This window comes from Prunus dulcis, chromosome 3 (genome assembly GCF_902201215.1).
Source record: "Prunus dulcis chromosome 3, ALMONDv2, whole genome shotgun sequence".
NCBI classification, from domain to species: domain Eukaryota; kingdom Viridiplantae; phylum Streptophyta; class Magnoliopsida; order Rosales; family Rosaceae; genus Prunus; species Prunus dulcis.
In genome coordinates, this window is record NC_047652.1 from 14,978,258 (window position 1) to 15,000,093 (window position 21,836).

Below are 21,836 nucleotides of genomic sequence, written 5' to 3' on the forward strand. Positions count from 1 at the left end.
TGTAAGTGAAGAAGCTTTTATTGAATGCGCTCATAAGTTTTTCTTTTGTTCAATTTGGTTATGTTGACTATGTTGTTTATATAACAATTGTTGTATCTAGACTCTGTTTTCCATGTTGACATCTTGTTGTTATTTGAGGTGGGATGGACATTCTACTCATTTTCTCTTGTGGCCTAATTAGATTCCAATCTCGTCCAACCTAATGGTGTGAATTGACATTTTTGACATAAGACATGCAATATTATCTTCAATTGTGGCATGACTGAATATGCATTCCGCATATGCCATTTTTTAGGTAAAAATGATTTATATGTAATTAAATGATGAATTTTTTTTTTTTATTAGTTGCAATACGACTTTAATGTAGATCAGATGCGACGGGTCATGGGGGAAATTTGGACTCGGGTCATCGGGGACATTTGGACTCGGGTCCGTTGTTACTTTTCTTTTTTCCTCGCATTCACAGAGAGTCAGAGTTCACTCACTCTATATTCAACGGAGCTTCTCAGGCAAAAGACAGAAAGAAAGTAAACCCTCTCTTCCACTTCATTGCCATTCATTCAACTCACTGAGTCAGCGAGCGAGTTCGAATGGGCGATCCTCTGGAGAGGCTGGGATCGGAGGCCATAGGGCTTGAATCTAGCATCAAGGACGACCTCTCCATGGAGATCGATCCTCCTTTCAAAGAGAACACGGCCACAGCCGACGACTGGAGAAAGGCGCTCAGCAAGGTCGTCCCAGCCGTCGTCGTTTTGAGGACAACCGCTTGTCGTGCCTTCGATACTGAGGCCGCTGGTGCTAGCTATGCCACTGGCTTTGTCGTCGATAAGTGCCGCGGGATCATCCTCACCAATCGCCATGTTGTCAAGCCTGGTATTTTTGTGGTTCTCAGGTTTCTTTTTCGTTTGGTTCCTGAGGAGGTGTAAGAGAAAGAAACAGAAACTAATGATTTTGAATGTTTAAGTTAATTCGAGTTCAGAAAGTTTCCTTCTCTAAGTTTCTTCAAGTTCAAGTGCTTGGTAATGATTGTCTAGTCTGTTAATTTTCTGCCTATTTGATAGCTGAAAAATGTGCGAAGTGAAAAGAAAGGGATTATCTCTTTAGGACAGGAGTAAAAGAGTAAATCTTGTCTTTCTTGGATTTGAAGAATTTTTAGTTACGGAAAATATTGCTACTGTATGGTCAATATTTACCTTGTGAGAAATTGGATTGTTGCTTGTCCATGGTTATTATGTTTACTGAGAAAATGGGAGTTTGATAGTCGTATTTCGTTTTCTAATATTAAATTTGAAAATATCGATGGAAATGATTTCCACAATCGATACTGGTGCAGAACTTGGGTTTTTAATTCAACAAACTAATCTGGAGTCTCTGTAATTTATTTATTAATTTAAAAATCAGATTAAAAAAAATGTAAGAAAAAATGTCAAAACTTCAACTTTCAATTGTGTAATAATTGTCTGGACAGAACAACATTTAGTGCCTTTTCTTTTTCTGTCTTTTCAACTGAACCTGATATAAGGATCTTCAACTGCTTTGCTATCCTTCTAATTCTGTTTCTTTGGTACTGTAGGACCTGTAGTTGCCGAAGCCATGTTTGTGAACCGTGAAGAAGTTCCAGTATACCCTATATATAGGGATCCGGTGAGTAAATTCTTCTTTTATGTTTGATTTATGATCTACCATTGCACGATGGTTTGGAAATTTTTTCTTGTTTTTACACCATTAAATAATCTCATATCCACCCGGTGTGATTTGGTTCCTCACGCCTCTGCCATTCTCTTACTTACCATAGAAAATGAAAGATTGGTAATGCAGATTGATCAATTTATTTCTTTAATTGATTTAAGATTTGTCAAATTTCCAATTCAGTTCTTCAAATCGTAAGACATCATTGTGATTTTGGTAAAGCAAAAATAAGATTATCTGTTTATATTGTTCCTCATACAAGTATGACCACAATATGCACATGCAGTGGCGGATCCAAGAATTTTCTTTCCCTGGGGCAAGAAACCAAGTCACTAATAATGAAGATCAATCTAGTCTTAAATGTAAAAAGACACATCATATAAACATATCCGTGCACAAACTAGATACAACAAACTTTACACCTTCTGCCTAATTCCTCTATTGCAAGAAGCAAAGATAAGAATGAGATATGAAATAGTGAGTCCAGAGAACAATAACATAAGTAAAGGAGTAGAGCATGTTGCCCTCCTTGCCCTGCCTTAGTCTTCTTTGAGGCGTTGTATATTAAACAGCTTGCCCCCATATAGCAAAAAAATTCATGAAAACTTGGCACCTTGAACATGATTGAGTAAAGGCAAGTGCCTTCACTGGACCCTTAATGGATCCGTCAATGTTCACATGACATTTTCATTAGTCAGGAATGTACAATATTTTCCATTAGTGAACAAGTAGTCTGCAAGCAATAGCACAGCAAAAGCAAAACACTAGTTTACTGCACTAGCCATTCTTTTCTTCAAATTGCATGTTATAGGCATTTGGAAGTTTTAGCTTGACAATCAAATATTCTCACTCCTTTTCATAACAAGAACTTTGACAATATTGACTCACATCTAGCTTTAATCAAACATGTTGGCCCTTTGTAACAGGCGCAAATATGATGTCTTTACATTCAATGTGTGTTACTGACATCTTGCGTATATTGGTAGCACTAATATATGTATATATTTTTTCAGGTACATGATTTTGGCTTCTTTTGTTATGATCCTGGTACAATACAGTTTCTTAATTATGAAGAGATTCCTCTGGCCCCTGAGGCTGCTTGTGTTGGTCTAGAAATCAGGGTTGTTGGTAACGATAGTGGTGAAAAGGTATTCATTTGTGAATTTTGTGCTTTCACTTAATGCCTCTTAATTGTTTGTCTTACATTTAAGCGACTTGTTCTTTAGTTGACTCACTTCATTTTTTAGGTTTCTATTTTAGCTGGTACTATTGCTCGTTTGGATAGGGATGCTCCTCATTACAAAAAGTACGTATCGGCTTTACTAACATTTGCTATATTACTTTATTCTGACATACATTATCCTATATTTATAGTATAGTTATGTTCAAAATAAGAATGTTACATGTAATGGTACTTGTTTGTTTTGGATAAGCAAAACTATTTTGAGGACAACTAGTGCATGGGATGTATACTAGACAGACAGATGTGTATAGTGAAAAGAAAGCTTGATGCTTTAGCATTTGATGGTCTAGGAAAAACCAGAGTTAACAAAATTAACAAACCAACACCCATGTGAAAGGAATATTCAAAAAGCTGTCTTTGTCATTCATGTAAGAGTGCATGGGATGCATACTAGGCAGATATGTATAGTAAAAAGAAAGCTTGATGCTTTAGCATCTGATGGTCTAGGAAAAACTAGAGTTAACAAAATTAACAAACTGACACCCATGTGAAAGGAGTATTAGAAAAGCTGTCTTTGTCATTCATGTAAGAGGCTCCAACCCAACTGATGCTCTCTTGGTGTTCTTTGTTATAAAAGAAAAAAAAATAAAATAAACAAAAGCCCAAAGGAAGAGCTCTTCAAGAACTTTAACATTCTTGCTTACCTAAATTCTAACGCAGATCCGTTGAACCATAGAATTTGGTGTTTCTATTATGCCTTAGATGCTTACATCATAGTTTGGATTTCCTCAGTGACAGGACAATGCAAAAGTAAATCATCCTCTGTTTTGATCGTCATGCTTAACATATAAGACCAATTACGGACAATCTGTTTTCTCCTCACTTGATTTTCCAGTGAATTTGTTCAAAAGCAGCAGTTGATGGAATCAATAAAAGCCTTTGCTGGTACCCCCAGCTCTCTGAGTACTCTTAAATGGAAAAGTGCTTACAATAAACTTTACAGTGCTACTTCCTTACTTCTTAGTGGAAATCTTGATTTCACCTAATCTGCAACCTCTAATTAAATGCAGGGATATGATTTTGAAAATTGAAACCAACCCAAACTACAGGGAGCAAAGTATAATTAGACCTTTTAATAAATTTCTTTCCAAAGGTTTGCCCAAATTAAGACAACACAACCGAGGCTGTTATATTATGCTAGTAACCTATGATAGGAAGTAACCTGAACCATCTGAGCGTTTGTTCTTCAGACTCTTTAATACAGATTTACTGCCTTTTCTGGTTAATCATGATTGTGTTCTTGCGCAGGGATGGTTACAATGACTTCAATACATTCTACATGCAAGTAAGTGGCATATTTTTTTATTTATGCTACCTTATAATTTCGTGTATTCCTCCTACACTGGAGTAGTTTTTGGGTTTAAAGTTTTGTGACATTTCCATTTGAGTCTGCTTCAGAGTATTTCTTTTTGTCAAAAATGTTCTTATGAACGATATATTCTGAGCGCCTCTCAGTGCTCTAAACATCCAGCTTTTGGATGGATTTGAATGGTCTATATACCAAGTGTTTGTATTCTTTCTAACCACTGAAAGTGGTTGGCGCTTATAGACGCTTAAATGCGTCACTTATATGAGCGTTCCTGTTTCTTTTGTAGGGTAGATATTTTGGGCTATACTTGGGCCGTATTGTACTGCTTTATTGGTTGTTGGGTGAGGATGAAGATATAAGGTACAACAAAGGGAAGGAGATTCCATTTACAAAAGGTAATTAGAAGGATAATTTAATCAACACAAGAAGAAGATTGATGAGTAGAAAACAGAAGTTTGTTGCTTCAACATATATTAGTCTTAATATATGGCAATTTCTGACTGGCTGAGGGTTTTTAATTATACACATGCAATATTTTTTTAAGGGCTTTTCTTTTTTCCCACTTTGATACCTGAATCTGTACCCATTTATCAATTCAGTACATGAAGAATAATTTGTCCCCATTTAGTCCCTCTATTAATTTTGTCTAATAAATCAAAATTTCATTAGAACGGTTAATATATCTCAGGGGCAATTTTGTGTCTTCCTTATTATTATTGAAGGCACATTTAATGAACAATATGTAATTACCAAAATTGTGCCTGAGATTTGTTAACCATTTGTACGAAAGTTTGATTTGATATTCAAAAAATTAGGTTAGGGCTTAAATTGGAACAAATTATTGTTCAGGAACTTAATTGAGGCCAAAGTGTAAAAAACCCTTTTAAACTAGGTAGTAGATGCTGTTATAAAATAAAAAGGAAGACGGAACATAATCTGAGGTGAGCATTTATGCCTTTATAAATGCCCTTTGTCCTCCTTGCTCCATGCTGGCCATGTTTGCCCCAAGAAAATGTTTATAGTACTAGACAGCACTTCTTCAGAAAAATAAGCCAAAGCCCTATCTAAGGATGATGTAACGTTAATGTTATCTGCCGAAAGTCTTGATTGCAAATAATTTAGTGTCGTGCTAATTTCTTTATTGTTATGGGAGGAGAATGAGTTCTTACCGGGGTACATTAATGCTTAACGGTTTTTCCTTGAAACATTCAAGCCTTGTCTGACATTTCTGTCTCAGTTCTCTGGAATGAAACTTTTTCTTTCCTTTTTTATTTTACAACAAACTAGTGTATTTCCAACTCATGTGAGTTGGGAGAAATTTCTTTGGTCCTTTAAATGATGCTCGGGGGACATAGTGATTCCTTGTAAAACTTACACATGAAGTTTGTACGTAAGGTAATTGTCTTTATGCTTTAATTTATGCTACTGATAAATCTAAATAGAGTCCATCAAGGGCATAAATGTAATGTTAGAATCTGGCAGAGTTTAGATGTGAATATTATGTCGCACTGGCAGAGGATTTTTACAGATGAAGCTTTGAGATGTGGGCAAGTATACATTTTTGGTCCTTTGTGACAATAAGGACTGGATCATGACTGATTCATATTGAACGACTTTGCATTTTTCTTTTTGTCTGGGAATGACCTCGCATTGTTGGTAGACAATTGGCAATGTATCTTTCGCTGCTAGAAGCTTCAGCTAAAAATTCACATTTATATTTATTTGTTATAGGCTGCATCTGGCACAAAAGGTGGTTCCAGTGGATCTCCTGTGGTTGATTGGTTAGGCAGGGCAGTGGCCTTGAATGCTGGTAGCAAGTCATCAAGCGCTTCAGCTTTTTTTTTACCCTTAGAACGAGTAAGTGCATTATATATCTCTCCTGAATCTTTATTGGTTCTGCATGGGGATTAAATAATTTAGTTTTGTAACAATTATAATTTGTAACATGGAGTTATTCAAACTGCAGGTTGTGAGGGCATTGAAGTTTCTCCAGAAAGGCAGAGATTCCTTTGTCAATAAATGGGAGGCAGTCTCTATACCTCGTGGTACGCTTCAGGTTTGTGTTGGAATTATCCTGAAAGGGAATCACTTAAATTAAATTGTTTCCCAATTTTTAAGAGTTTCATAGACACAAGAGTACTGCTATTTTGGTGGGGAGTCAACCAAATTCCTCCCAGAGTGGTTTTTACCTTGTAGGTCGCCTTTTTTGGGTAACAGAAATGGTGTTATTTACAACTTATTATTTGTATGCAGGCATACAAAACCTGTCTACACTGAAATGGAGTATTGAAAACAATTTATTTAATTTTTTATTTATTTTATGGAGGGTAGGTAGGATAAATAAATAAATAAATAAAGATACAGGGAATTCTTAATTATAGTACCTGATTAATTTGAGTTTTTGATAAGAAACAGAATTTCATGCTGTTCAGAATTTTTCTACTGTGGTTTATCTTAGTTTTTATTTTATTTTTTTATTTACATTATTTGAGGAATTATTATTTTTACACAGCTTATGTAATTTATAATATAGGTGACTTTTGTCCATAAAGGATTTGATGAGACACGCCGACTTGGCCTTCAGAGTGAAACAGAGCAGGTTTTTTTTTTTTTTTTTTTTTTCCATCTGCTTTTCCCATACTTCATAATTGCCATGAAAAGTAAGGTGCCTGAAGTAACTTGTTGTTTTGATTTGTTTAGTTAGTTCGTCATGCATCTCCCCTGGGTGAAACTGGGATGCTTGTTGTTGAGAATGTGGTGAGTATTCCTGTAGACTTTGAAATTGTATCAAATTTGTTCTTTTTTTCCCATGGTGATACAATGCTCACTTCTAGAATGCATATGATGCTGGACTTGTTTCAGGTACCTGGTGGTCCAGCTTACAAGTGTTTGGAGCCAGGTGATGTTCTCGTTTGCATGAATGGGGAAGTAAGTTATGCTTTTCATCTCACATTAACTTTATCATTTGTAGAAATAAGCTGTTCTTAGATGACGTGCGTAATCATTGCTACATCTGGTTTTATTCTTTATGCATCTGACCACCACTTCATTTGCAAATGTCGGAATCACATTATAAAATTTACTTTTCCCACTTGCCAACCATCTATATGGGGCTACAAATCTATAAAAAAAGTCTCATTGATGAGTTATGAGATTCCATTAACTTGATATTCACTATGCAAAATGTTTTTTCAGATTCCATAAATATGTAATGGACATTTTTTGTGGTCCATATGTTTATTTTAGACGACATAAGCTAGGATTTAACTTTTTCATTTGTCTTTGTTTATGATCATTCAAAAGTAATTACTTTTAGGTTCTATATGATTGTGGGGGAAATAAACCTGAAAAGTCTTTTCCTGCAGGACAGTACTTACACGAGTGAATCTTACATATTGAATTCTTTGTGCAGGTAATTACCCAATTCCTGAAACTGGAGACCTTACTTGATGACAGTGTTAATCAAAAGATTGAAATGCAAATTGAAAGGGGTGGCAAACCATTAACTGTAGATTTGGTGGTGAGAGTTTTTCTTGTTTGGTATTGGTGTTATGCTACAGAAAAGTCTCTTATGTTTGTCTAAATAATTTAGTGCAGTGGCCACCATTTGGTGCAATGTTCTGTAATTCTTAATGGAGGTGCTGCAAGGTTTCCCTCCTAAAACCAACTGCAAAAAGTTGCCCCTCTAGCTCAAAATTAGTGTTTAACCACCTCGAAGGACTTACTGTACCTCTCTAGATATAGGCATTCAAAATTTATATATTCAATTTCTTGGATATGAACTCCTTGATGTTTGGGTTTAAGTTAAGTTTTGTTTCTTAAAATGGAGCCAAGTTTATTATTGTGTGTTTGATTTTCTTAATTGGTTGACTTATTTTGGTAATTTTGTGTAACATCTATTTGACTGCTTGGAACAACATAAAAAACAAAAATCATAGGTGACAGTGACACTATGAAAATATTACTAGGAGTTGAAAACTTATAAAACCTCATTAAAAAACATGTGGGGAAGAAAAAAGGAAAGCAAAAACGACAACAGTTAGACTTGGAAACATCCTTAGTCCATTTAGATGAAAGCACTGAATCAGGTGGATCAGACGTCTAGAAATTAAGGTAATTCGAAACATCCTTAGTCTATTTAGATGAAATCACTGAAACAGGTGGATTGGTCATCTAGAAATTAAGGTAATTCATCCGTTAATGATGCTCTGATGGCGCTTTAGACATGACTAGGTTAGAGGTGTTTTCTCTGACAATTTTTTTTATGTCACAAGTCAACTTTTCTTGTGTAAGCCTTTGTTGGGAAGCACTTAGTTTAGAGAGTTAATTTTCTTAGATGGATGCTTGGCAAATTGCATCTTGAGTTTTTATCTCTGAAATTTGCCTCATTAACTTTAGATGTGAAGGGCTGCTTCATAAAACAGTGGCCCTCCTTCCTCCCCCTCTTCTTCATCACAAATAATGATGAAGGAGAGACTAATTCCTAATTTCCTATATTACGCCGCAGACTCTTAAGAACTTTCATTTTCTCCAGTGGGCTAGCTTTGAACTTAAACTTATTGAGGTCTCAATTAACACAAATTATTCATGTGCATTATCTGCTTGGTTGCAGTTTGGTGGTATTCCTTTATTTTGTTGCAGTTTTTGTATTGCTGTTCCATAAAGAAAATTTGCCATCTTGTTTATTTCAGGTGCAGGATTTACACTCAATAACCCCTAATTACTTCTTAGAAGTAAGTGGTGCAGTGATACACCCTCTCTCCTACCAACAGGTTGGTGGATTTTGTGGTTTTTATTTAGTATTTTTGAGTGATCTAACAATTTGGTGCAGTGTTATTGTTCTCTTAGTCGTGTTTGTTTGCATTTGTGTTTGTACTCAATATTTGACATGCTGTTAACAAGCCATGTGCGTTTCTTTTGCATATATTGCATGTTTATATTATCCTATATTCTATGGAGATAGTTGATTAAAGGGTGCATAAGATGCCTTATTTGAAATATGTTGGACCTGCCTACTGAAATACTACTTCCTCGTGTTTTTATGCCTTTCACCATGGATTTTCATCTTAATTGCCCGACTTGCATTAAACCTTTCACTTAATATCATGATATTTTGGATTCTAAAACACTTCTTTTTCATACAGGCTAGAAATTTTCGTTTCCATTGTGGCCTTGTGTATGTGTCAGAACCAGGGTATGTTCTCTTGATCTTGTGCTATATGTTTAGCTTATTGTTATTACTTGAATTCAGAAACTATGGCGTATGGGATAATGTTATCAGTTTTCTGTATCATCGGTTGCCATTTTTCCTAAAAAAATCAGTTGCGCATAATGATAATTAATGATTCCCTGTAATTTTTTCTGTAAGAAGTAAATGTATTCAGGGGTTTATCTATCATGAATTGTGTTTAAAGCAGCCAAAGAGGATTTGTTAATCAAATGTTAGGACTAGGCTTCCACCCCCCAATATTTATTTGTTTTTTTATTTTCTAATTTTTGCTAAGTAGTAATCCGAGTTAAATTTGAAAGGGTGAAACTCCATATTACAAGTTGACTGAAGAAGGGATTCAACGAGGTGAGAATTAAAGACTTTTTTCTCTTAAACCTTCTATGCTAAATAGAAAGATCTCAAACATGGTTATTTGACCATAGGTAAAAAGATATGAGAAACGTAAAGACTTTTGTCACTGAATAAATGTACTGAAAACCTATTCACTTCAACTTTGAAATTTCAAAATCATAGTTGTTACCAGTGTAATCTGTATTCATCATGTGTCATATGTTTTAATTCAGATATTTTGAAGGGTGAATTTGGAAAGTAGAATAGGCCATGGTCTTTCTTTCTTTATTTCGATTTGCAGTAGGCTTCTTGATATAATTGATCTGTTATTTTAAATTGTTGCAGATATATGCTCTTTAGAGCTGGAGTTCCTCGCCATGCTATCATTAAGAAGTTTGCTGGTGAGGAAATATCACGACTTGAGGATCTAATTTCAGGTCTATGCAAGCTATCTCGGGGTGCTCGAGTGCCATTAGAGTATATAAGCTACATGGATCGTCATCGAAGGAAGGTATATGTTGATTTAATCTGTGATAATCTTCCACCAACGTATGAAAATAGTTGCTCCCTCTGCTGGTTTCCAAAATTCATCTTTAAGATTACATAAAGGAAAAGCAACAAGAGTCATTAGTCTGAGGTTAAGGGTCTAGTTCTGATTTCTGAAAGATAAAGAGTCCACTAGTCTGGTTTTTCTGATGAAACCCAGCAGAGGCTGAGGCTGGCAATGAGCTGCCCCATTAGAGTCATTAGCAAAATCAGCTAATTGAATTATTTTATTTTCTATTTTTGAATAAGAAACACAGAATTTATTGATGAAAAGAATGAATATATAGGTCGGATGGAGAAGTTTATCATGCCCAAATTAACACCCCCAAGAATCACAAATTTTATTCGAATTGAAACATCCAATCTAAAAGAATTACACGAAGGGAAGATGCCCAAATAGAAGCTAAAAAAATTAATTCTACCCATAATAATTCCACTTACGCCTCCTCTCTTCCAACAAATAAATATTTTATCATATACATTATGATAGTGTATGGATTCTACAGAAATAGAAAACATTGGTTCACATTATTATATACACGCATCCTTATCCTATTATTATGAGGGAGCTTGTAGCTGTTGTGAAGTGATCTGCCTTTAGTGTTGGGTTTCTGGGTATTCTCTGGGAACTTGTTTCGTTTCTTTGTTTTTGCATGGGTTTCGTGTTTTTGTTTCTTTTGTTTGCTCTGTTCGTGTTGGCTGTGGTGTGAGGATTTTTCATCCTCTTCTTTGCCCCGCTGGGTTTTTTTTTAAAATATATTCTACGTTTCTATTTATTAAAAAAAAAAAATTATATACAAGCAAGATCTCTTTCTTTCTCTTCTCCCTCTCTCTCTCTCCCCCTCCCCCTCCCCTTGGCTATTGGTTCTGTTTTGCTGACTGTTTCGGTGGCTGCAGTCAGTCCTGGTCACGGTTGATCGCCATGAATGGTATGCCCCTCCACAGATATACACACGCGATGATTGTACAGGCCTTTGGACTGCCAAGCCTGCTTTTCAACCTGATGCTATTCTGCTATCATCTGGTATCAATGGTCTCGGAGGTAGAGGAAGCCAAGCAGGTCCTCTAAGTAGTGAGGTCATTTCTGTGGGACACATACATCATGATAGCCACGAGGAATTGACTGATGGCGTCGCTAGTATGGAAACCAGTTATGAGCATGCTTCTGAAGGAGCACATTCCCGGGATGAATTTGATGCTGGAACAAAGAAGCGGCGAGTGAAGGAGAATTTTTCATCTGATGGAAGTGTTGTTGCTGACTGTTCTTTTCCCGAAACAAATGAAGGTAACCTGGAGGATCCAAATACCATGGAGAATGCTGTTATGGGAGATTTTCAAGCTGCAAATGTAGCAACTGCTAATGCTTCATTAGCTGAACGTGCTATAGAGCCGACTCTTGTTATGCTTGAGGTACCCATATTGGAGATTTTATATCATTTTAAGTATGCAAAGTCCTTTCCATTCCTTTTTTCCTTCTTTTTATTTATTTATTGGTTTTTTTTTTGAGGGGGGTGTTGAGGGGGAAGGGGGGAGTCACTTCCCAGAGTGTTAAGCTCTTTGTTTTCGAAAGGAAAATGGCATTATTCATTTTCTTTGTAGTATGCTCTCTCTCTCTCTCTCTCTCTCTCTCTCTCTCTCTCTCTCTCTCTCACACACACACACACACACACACACACACACACACACACACACAGAGTCACAATTTTTCCAGAGGCAGAAGCACAATGGCAGAGAGATATGTTGTAAGGCAATCTTTTCAATCTTAAGAAGTGATCTCATATAATTGCAGGTTCATGTACCACCATCTTGTATGCTTGATGGTGTACATTCACAACATTTTTTTGGGACTGGTGTAATTATTTATCATTCTCAAAACATGGGATTGGTTGCTGTTGACAAGAACACAGTTGCAATATCTGCCTCTGACGTGATGCTATCGTTCGCTGCTTTTCCAATTGAAATTCCAGGCGAGGTAACTCAATAACATGTAAGCAGATGTAGATAATGATTGTTAGATATATTGCCTAAGCTGCCTACTTTAAATTTCAGGTGGTTTTTCTCCACCCTGTTCACAATTATGCTCTCATTTCATATGATCCCTTGGCCCTGGGAGCTATTGGTACCTCTGTTGTTCGTGCTGCTGAACTACTTCCTGGTAGGTTTTTCTTTTCACCTAATTTTTCAATTTTTAACTTTCAGTTCTCATGCATTCATATGTGTTGTTATAGATTACAATTATATTATTGCTGATAAATATAATTTTTTTTTTCATCTTGCATAATTTTGTATCTAAATTGAAATTATTGTTAATTATTAGATTTATTTACCGAAAAGCATTGATTAAGGATTTGGTTGAATGCTTTTCTATTATTTTAAACTTGTATAATTATTTAAGTGAAATTGGAGTTTTATTCTATTAAAGCGTCTGTTACAACACTTGTTTAGGTAATGTTGGACAAGAATTCTCACTTCTATAGATAATATGGATATGTACTGGTTTGTCAACTTCCTGATTCATTATCCATTTCTACTTTTGTATTGTTAGAAAGTATTGTCCTATGTACTACTAACTGTTAAAGGTTTTATGAACGGTGGTAAACCAACAAAATTTAACATGGTATTAGAGCTTAAAACCCTGAGTTCGAATCCTTGCAACTCTGACCTTCCAATTGACATTGAATTCCATGTTTTGGGTTCTCTAGCTCTGAAGAGAGGTTCATATGTGAGGAGTGGTAGAACTTATACTTTAAAAATAATAGATGAATAATGGGTTAAACTTTTGTGAACAATGGTAAACCAACGAAGTTTACATTTCTGCATGGTTCTGTTCCTTTGGATCTCTATCTATATTTTGACTTTAAAAGGGACGATAATGGGTAGTGGAGGGTTTCAGTCTCCATATAAAAAGCTATTCTTTGTGATTCTTGCCCGAGTATTCTCACCTTCTTGATAGAAAACCATGGAGGGTTTCCCAGGAAAAAGAGGTTGCACTTAGCTCATAACACTCTTCTGTGTGCTTGCACTAATCCATAGATATGGTGCTTTGTGTACTTATTTTAGGGTGTTTTGTTACTGTTCTGTCATTTTAAAAGGAGCGTAAGGTTGTGTTTCAGATTGTTGACTGTTTTTTTAAATACAAGTGATAGTCTAAACTACAAGGGGGGAGGTTGTTTTCTCACACACACACACACACACACACACACACACACACACACACACACAGAGTACCGAGATGCCATGGGGTTCGAACTTGAGACCACTGGTCTGCAAGTCAAGACCCTTTTCCACTGGGCTAGATCCCGTTGGCTTGTTGGCTTTATATCTTTGTAATATCTTGAAGTTTTGAAACTTTGATAGTTTGAGTAATTTCTGGTGTCCCAGCATGTGGCGGTTTGTCTATTTTGTGTCTTTTCTGTTGTGTTGTACTCCATTAATGTGTTTAAACTAATATACTAAACTACTGTCTGAGGCAGATCCTGCGTTACGTCGTGGGGATTCTGTGTATCTTGTGGGGTTAAGTAGAAGCCTACAAGCAACATCTAGAAAGTCCACTGTGACCAACCCTTGTGCTGCATTAAATATTGGCTCCGCTGATTGTCCACGGTACAGAGCAACCAATATGGAAGTCATCGAGCTTGATACTGGTAACTGGAATTCTCATTGTTTAAACTTGAACTTGATTTTGCAGTGTTGATTTGATTGATTTTTCATTGTTTTATGTTGTGCTGTGTTCAGATTTTGGTAGTACATTTTCTGGTGTGCTAACTGATGAGCATGGAAGGGTCCAAGCCATCTGGGGTAGCTTTTCAACTCAGGTTTATACTGTTTCCCTCAGCAAAAGAAAAAGAACAAGTAAAAATAAATCCAGGTATTTCCGTTAACTTCAATTAATTTGATTTTTGTTATTGATTCGTATTTGCAGCTGAAATTTGGTTGCAGTAGCTCTGAAGATCATCAATTTGTTAGAGGCATCCCAATTTATGCAATCAGCCAAGTCCTAGAAAAAATCATTTCTGGTGCTCAAGGCCCTCCTCTTCTCATAAATCGTGTCAAAAGGCCAATGCCTCTAGTAAGAATTTTGGAGGTCGAACTATATCCTACATTGCTTTCAAAAGCCCGAAGTTTTGGTCTGAGTGATGATTGGGTCCAAGTACGTCTTCTTGCTGATACTAATTATTTCTTCTATCTACATCTGTCATTCATACCTGTTATTCTTTTATGTTGGCCTATGAAATCACTATAACGCTTTTGGAATGAATTTTCTGTTGCTTTTATTATTTGCTCCATACCTGCTTTGTGAGTACTTGTTGCTTTGTGAGTGCTTTGTGACTTTGGCCTTCTTACCCTTGCATACCCTTATCTTGCTTAACTCATGAGTATTGAATCTCATTCCATCAAATGTTCCATATCACATAGAGTTCGGTACGTAGAAACAAGTTTAACCCTTCTTTCCTAAGGGAGTATCATATAATCAGAAAATGTTGGAAATCACATTGCCACTAAATAAAACCTTATCTTGATGATGTCCCTAATGTTAACATTGGTATTTTTTCATGATTGATTCCTTAAATTAAGAACACATCACCATTTTCATACCTACTTCTGCAAGAATGAGCCTGGCTGGATAGGAGCGGCCATCCCTAGTTATTTGGCCTTTTCTCTTCCAACTGAGTTATGGAGAGTTGGAGCTGTACATGGAACCCCACACTCATAGTGCTTCCTCCCATTTATTGATTGAAGCATCAGAGAGTTTATACTCTTTACCTCACCAAATTTTGAACATTTTTAGTGACCTCCCTTTTTAACAATGACCTTTGATTGTGGATTCTGCAACTACTCTGTTTTCTAGGGCCACACGTTGTATTTAGCCGCTGCAGGATAAGAGGGCCTACCTTCATGGATCTGTTGGCATTAAGGGTAGAACTTAGTAGAGGCTTGTTTGATGTGAAAACTTATTATTAGTGATTATTGGGGAATTGTCAAAGTTGTTTTCTTTTTTGTGAAAGGAAATTTGGGGTACTAGTATTACCTATTCCTAGTGTGGATTTCTTGGCATGTATGATCTCCTTGGAGAAGTTTTGATAGTGCCTAATTCATTAGAAGGGGAGCCATATTTATAAATTGGTATTATCCTAAGAGGCAGCTTAATGTTTGACCGACTTGTGATAATAGTTCTGTCTCGTGATAGTTGTGGGGATCCTTGTCATCAGTCTTTAAAGTCTCTTGGATGTTCTGCTCATCTTTTAATCCCTTATGGGCATCTTGATGTATTTAGTGTATTTAGATGGAGAGGAGCAGTCAAATCCTTTGACGGGGTGGATTGTTCCATGATAGAGATCAAGCCGTATCTCCTTAGGAAACTCTTCTCTTTTGAAGGTCCTTGGTCCTCTTTTAGGAGATATTCTTCTGTATGTGGGCTGTGTCCTCTGTGGCATATTTTTTTGAAATAAAATTTACTTGAGAAATCTTGTTAGACTGCAAGGGATGAATATAATTTTCTCCTACTCCCTGGATGGGGGAATGGTCAGCCAGTTTATTATAAACAGTTTGATTTGGTATGTTGATATCCTCTGATCTTTTGTTTTTACTGTTCAACTGAGGAGCCTTATTTCTGATCCATGATTGCGATTGTGCAATTTGCTATTCTTTTCTGTTCATTACTTGAATTTATATATCAACTATTGGCAAATCATATTTAAACTGCCATTATCGCTGTCGTTGTAGGCTCTTGTCAAGAAAGATCCAATTAGACGACAAGTTTTACGTGTCAAAGGATGTTTAGCTGGATCTAAAGCTGAAAATCTGTTAGAGCAGGGAGACATGGTTTTGGCGATCAATAAGGAGCCAGTTACATGCTTCCGTGATGTGGAAAATGTCTGCCAAGCATTAGACAAAAATGAAAACAAAGATGGCAAGCTTGACATGACCATTTTTCGGCAGGTAAAATGAATTTAGTATTTTTAGACTCCTTTCCCAGTCATTTCAAAATGATATTTGGGTTAGGGGAAGGCTTGAAAGAACATTTGTGTTCAGGGATGCCTTTACATTATTGTTATTCTTATGCATTGATCTTTAATTTGCTTCTCTTTTAAATTACAAGGGAAAAAAAGCTTTACATCCTTTAAAGTCTGATCTCCATGGTTTTCCAGGGACGTGAAATTGATCTTCTTGTGGGAACTGATGTTAGGGATGGGAGTGGTACTACTCGTGTAGTAAATTGGTGTGGGTGTATTGTTCAGGATCCACATCCGGCAGTGCGTGCTCTTGGGTTTCTTCCAGAAGAAGGTCATGGCGTATATGTGGCAAGGTAGGAATTTTTCTTGAAGTTCTTATTAGCAAATTAAATTAAGGGTGTTACAATGGAAGTGATAAAAAGTAAAATTTAACAATGAAGTTAAATGTATAAACTTCAATACTTCAACCAGAATTCACTTTTAGAGTTTCAAGGTCAGAAAGGAGAAATAATAAGAATAATAAAACATGCATAAAGAATTATAAGAAGAAAAAAAAGTATATTTCCGTGTCCCCCACTACATGTTTTAACATTTTAGACATTTGACTGTATGTCAGTGTTGGAACTGTGTTGTACCCAGAGGACGTGCCCATGTCGATCCTTCATGGATTTGCTTATTAGCTGATTTTTTACAGCCTGGTTTTTAGGTGCAGAAATGTTCTGAAGAATCAGGCTAATTTGGGTATCCAGGCTAATAGTCTAAAGCTGGTCAGGCATCTGTTATTTAGACTCTGGTATAATGGTGTTCTATGTACAAAGGATTATTCTAGGCCCAAATCCTCGATGTTTTACTCCCCAAACTGTCTGCCTGAACTTTGCGGAAGTCCAGGATTTTCACTTAATTACTTAGGCTTTTCTAAAAAGAAATTTGGTGATATTTTGTAACTGACTATGTTATGTTCTATTGTTCAATTTTCTCAATATGCTGATGGATTGTCAAATTTAACAGGTGGTGTCATGGTAGTCCAGTGCATAGGTATGGTCTATATGCTCTTCAGTGGATAGTTGAAGTCAATGGAAAACAGACTCCTGATTTAGATGCTTTTGTGAATGTAACAAAGGTACACTTCACTATATATTTATATATGTGTTTTCTAGCTTATATTCCCCGTTACGAGTATGGAGTGGTAAACTGATAATTTACTGAACTGGTAAAAAAATAAAAATAAAATGATCGTGAACAGAAATAAAGAACTTCATGTTTCAGTTTTATGTATGTTTCTTGTCCATTGTTTTTCTTGTTCATGTGCATTAGTCAGTCTGTTTGTATTTTTCTTGTTCATGTGCTTATAGAGGAAGCATTTGTTGGCTGGCTGGGCTGGGCCGTAGCCCGGCCAATCCCTAAAATAATAAAGAACTTAGAGGTATATAAATTTGGCCCCATTAGCTCTCCAGCCCTCACCTTCAGCCCAAAAATAAAATATTTTTATTCTCGTTTGCCTTCTAAATTTTTGCTCCAAAATTGCTGCTGCTACTTCTTTCTTCCAAGTAACTTTTAATTATTCTTGGGTTCTTTAAGTTTTTAGCAACTTTTGGCAGAAAACTTTCATTCAAAAGAAAAAACCTAGTCTGGAAGTCAAGCCCACCGCACTTTTGAATCCTGGCTGCACCCATGCCCCCAGATTAGTGATCTGTATAAGGGTTTTCGTTACATCCAACGAAAGCCGTAGTTTCTGTATATATATATCTTTTGTCACAGAATTACGAGTGGGTGTAGTATTTTAAGATATATATTGGATCCATGAGTTGCTTATGATATTTTGTAATGTTGCTTTGAAAATTGCATCAGGAATTAGAACATGGACAGTTTGTTCGTGTGAGGACAGTTCACCTTAACGGGAAGCCTAGAGTTCTAACATTGAAGCAGGACTTGCACTACTGGCCAACTTGGGAGCTGAGATTTGATCCTGATTCTGCTATGTGGTATCGAAAGACAATTAAGGCGCTAGATTATACTGGCATATAAATAATGCGTGTTCGTCTCACGACACAGTTAGCGTTGGAAGCAGGAGGTAGAAATGCTTAAAAAGTTTCAGAAGCCCCTACAAGGCAGGGTTTCAGCATCTTGGCTCTTGGGCATCATACATGGAGTTTATTATATTCAGGCAGACAGCTATCTGCATTATCTATTCAATCATTGTTTTTAGGGTTATAGACTGGAACGATACCTATAGATGTGATGTGAATTTGTTTAAATGAAGAAAATGAAGGAAAAATGGAAATTTGATGTCACTCAGCATTTGATAAGGCATTGTTTTAGGGCATCTAATACCGTTTATTTTATTGTATAAATTTCTTATTTTTTTCACTCAGCATGGTCCTATTTGGTTGCTAAAGGCTTCTATTAGCACATAACCGATAATCTTGTTTAATCTAATTCCAAGGTACGAAAACAAAATGAAAGGGCATTTGCGTCATGCATGTTTATAAAGAATATGGAGGGAACTGCAAAGAGTGAGGCTAGTTAGCCAAGGCAATATGCAGGGACCGATCTATTAAGGCGCAAGGAGGTGCAGCTGTACCTTCCCTTGTCAAAAAACAATTGTAGGTGCTTCAGATTGCCCATTTGCTCAACTGGTGTACATATTACTTTATTTTCATTTTTAACATTTAAGTAAATGTCTTTATTCTTTTACTTTTATTTATTTTTATATTACTTCATTTACTTAAGTTTACAATGTAAATAAGAAAGTACCCCCTATTTGGATTCAAATAAAAATACTAGAAAATCAAATTCCCACCAAATCAAAATATGAAAATTTGGTTTTAGTGCAAAATACGATTTAGGCTAAAAATGATGGCTCATTAAGTCAATATATACTTCATACTAAAATCCCATAAAATCAAGTTTTCTTATTTGATGTATAAGGAATAAAAGCAGCTAAAAATTATCTTCAGAAAATGATTATTCCCAAAAACCATTTTTCATACTTAATCAATATTGCACATCCGCTAAAAAATTTCTGGGTCCGCCACTGGCAGTATGTGTCCTTTTAAATCAGAGTTCAAACCTTCTCCCTGTATATTAAAATAGTTTAGAATATCAGAGTTCAAACCCTCACTCCGTATATTAAATAGTTTAGAATATCGTTCTTGTAGATAGTTCAGAATATCGTTCTTGTAGATGTTTTATGGTTGTCCCATGTGATCCGCATTAGCTTAACACTAACAAAGAAAATAAATCACATAATGACTTGATTTTGGTTAATTTATGAAATAACAATAGCTTGCCTGCAAACTATATATAATTCAAGTAATTAAATTTGAAGACACATGATCTTTCTGCAATCAAACCTAATAAACTAGAAGTTGAAGTAATTTGAAATAATGAGGGTGCAAATTACAATTAGTTTGGTGCATGCAGAAACAGTCCTAGTCCTAGAGTCAACTGGCGAGTGGTTTGGACCTGATGAAATTATATGCAAATCCTCCTGCAAGGCATCCAGTTATTGGTCCCACTATATACACCCATAACCCTTTGTACACATGCTTCACAATCGCTGGCCCTAAGCTCCTCGCCGGGTTCATCGAAGCCCCTGAAACTGGCCTGCAATTTTTATCATATTTTGTGCTTTTAAATAATATATATATATATATATATATATATGTTACAAGGTTTCCGGCGGATCTTATAACCATACATATCAAACTTAATTATCTCGACTCCCATATTAGCTTCTTAAAAAATATGATGTATAACTTCATTAATTTTGTACCTATAATAATATGTTTCATAGCAAGAAAGGAAGATGAGAGAGATCATGAACAAGAAAGGAAGAATTACCCAGCAATGAAGACATTTAATAGTATTGTCATTCCAACGGCAACCCCAGCTAGATCACCAATCTGTCAAAAAGAAAAGGAAAAATTTTAACTTTTATTTTTTTTGGTTTATATCAGAGAACTGGAATTAAAAATGTAAATCCAAAGCCCGTATATATTTACCGCTCTACTATCTGTGGAAGCTCCAGAGATGACAAACATCAAGAGGAAGGAGATGATAATTTCAAAGACCAAGGACTGGCCGTTAGATCCAACTGGAACAGTTCCAAAGTAAGCTTTTGGGGTTATATCAAGAAGTACAGCAATTGTGCCGCTAGCCATGGTTGATCCCAATAGTTGAGCTACTATATATAATGGGACCTGAACAAATACATTAGTGTGAATATCAGTAAAAACTTAATAGCACCCGAGAAATGACATTACACTTACAAGGGGTTTGTAGCTTGAGTGATTAAGAATATTTATCGTTTTTGTGTGAGTATTGTAAGGGTCTGTAAGTCCTAGGTTCAATATCCCCCTTCTCTCAATATTGTATGTGTGCGAGTATTGATAATGAAATCTACATTTGAGTTTGACTTAAAAAAAGAAATAAAAGTTCAACATCTTGTAACCGGATAAAAGAAAAAAATCAACGTCTTTCTCTTTTTTAAGTAATGTGATTTTAATTGATATGATTAACAGTACATCTTTGGTATATATGGGAACACAATTTATTGGATTGTGATTAATTTATATTTTAGTAAATCTAGTAGATAAGAGTGAATTCCTCAATCTAACAGCTACAACCGTGTTTATTTACAATACTATTAATTAAAGAAGTTGGCTAGCTACAACCTTGTTTATATACAGTACTACTAATTAAGGAAGTTGTCTAACTATAAACACGAAGCTTAAAAGTATATAATTACGAAAAAATGGATAAACAAGAACAGATAATTAAACAGACTAATTAATAATTAACCTCCCGGAAAGATAACCGGCGAAGGACGGCGAAGGTGATGGTGACGGCCGGATTGAAGTGTGCCCCAGAAATATGGCCGACTGAATATATCATGGCCATGACAATGAGACCCCATGTTACACATACGCCAGGAAACGTGACGTTCCCATATATTTTGTTCACAGCCACCGAACCACACCCAGCAAATATCACAAAGTACGTACCAATCAACTCTGCAATCAACTGACGATCAAAAATCGATCGAAAAATTAGACACAATACAATAGTTATGATACCTTGATAATGTGTGAGAAACTCATCCTATTGTAGTTTAGACTATCGCTTGTATTAAAAGAAAAAGAACTATCGGCGTCTAATAGCTAACTGTCACGTGTCACGACTATTACCTTTTGAGGGAGGCTTGGGGGTGCAGCTGATGAACGAAAATCATCGCTTGTATTGGTTCCTGGGTTATGAGAGGTGCTTACAAGACCTTTTTCTATCTTTGAAATTTCTTCTTCAATTCCATCAGATTCTTCTGTCTCCAATGCCATTGTTCTCAAAAGCAAGGACTGATGCTGGTTGGCTCTCAGAAAATTGTTAAAGAAAGAATGGAAGGTTTTTTTTGCTATTTAGGTTGAAATTTTGTAAAGTGGTATATTATCATTAGTCAGTCGGTTTTTGGATATACTCGGAGGCGCTAAAAGAGATAATTAAGGAGATTTTGCAGACTTTGAAAGCGGATAATTAGCT

General features: G+C 35.9%; 2 protein-coding genes across 5 annotated transcripts; one reads left to right on the forward strand and one right to left on the reverse strand.

The window, feature by feature from the left end:
- Nucleotides 1-378: 378 nt before the first annotated feature.
- On the forward strand, nt 379-18,668 carry LOC117621076 (protease Do-like 7). 4 transcript variants are annotated; one of them, XM_034351353.1, is made up of 24 exons: nt 379-873; nt 1,574-1,644; nt 2,703-2,837; nt 2,937-2,995; nt 4,181-4,217; nt 5,973-6,098; nt 6,208-6,297; nt 6,775-6,840; nt 6,942-6,998; nt 7,104-7,169; nt 7,654-7,761; nt 8,933-9,013; nt 9,386-9,435; nt 10,147-10,312; nt 11,245-11,757; nt 12,137-12,319; nt 12,397-12,502; nt 13,821-13,991; nt 14,083-14,162; nt 14,270-14,497; nt 16,072-16,287; nt 16,497-16,654; nt 17,310-17,421; nt 18,150-18,668. In XM_034351353.1, exons 1-24 carry the CDS (start codon nt 591-593, stop codon nt 18,324-18,326), a joined length of 3,339 nt encoding a protein of 1,112 aa, XP_034207244.1. In that variant the 5' UTR covers nt 379-590; the 3' UTR covers nt 18,327-18,668. The 4 variants fall into 4 exon arrangements, with proteins under 4 accessions (XP_034207244.1, XP_034207245.1, XP_034207243.1 ...); XM_034351352.1 differs by having other exon boundaries at nt 469-873; nt 14,083-14,215; nt 14,287-14,497; XM_034351354.1 differs by lacking the exon at nt 16,072-16,287 and having other exon boundaries at nt 467-873; nt 14,083-14,215; nt 14,287-14,497.
- A 1,076-nt stretch (nt 18,669-19,744) lies between these two features.
- Nucleotides 19,745-21,637, reverse strand: LOC117622927 (probable aquaporin NIP-type). Its single transcript, XM_034353745.1, has 5 exons — nt 21,491-21,637; nt 21,105-21,326; nt 20,306-20,503; nt 20,145-20,206; nt 19,745-19,907 (listed from the first exon to the last, which is right to left on the reverse strand). The coding sequence occupies exons 1-5, from the start codon at nt 21,635-21,637 to the stop codon at nt 19,745-19,747; spliced, it is 792 nt and encodes a 263-aa protein (XP_034209636.1).
- Nucleotides 21,638-21,836: the final 199 nt, after the last annotated feature.

Bases quoted from the DNA above. Each gene is read 5' to 3' on its own strand.
- LOC117621076 (XM_034351352.1), top strand. From the start codon at position 591: ATGGGCGATCCTCTGGAGAGGCTGGGATCGGAGGCCATAGGGCTTGAA. The intron at 7,170-7,653 runs GTAAGTTATGCT...TTCTTTGTGCAG, and splicing joins TCGTTTGCATGAATGGGGAA to GTAATTACCCAATTCCTGAA. The intron at 9,436-10,146 runs GTATGTTCTCTT...AAATTGTTGCAG, and splicing joins GTGTATGTGTCAGAACCAGG to ATATATGCTCTTTAGAGCTG.
- LOC117622927 (XM_034353745.1), bottom strand. From the start codon at position 21,637: ATGGCATTGGAGACAGAAGAATCTGATGGAATTGAAGAAGAAATTTCA. The intron at 20,207-20,305 runs GTAAATATATAC...TCTTTTTGACAG, and splicing joins CTTCCACAGATAGTAGAGCG to ATTGGTGATCTAGCTGGGGT. The intron at 19,908-20,144 runs GTAATTCTTCCT...TAAAAATTGCAG, and splicing joins TTAAATGTCTTCATTGCTGG to GCCAGTTTCAGGGGCTTCGA.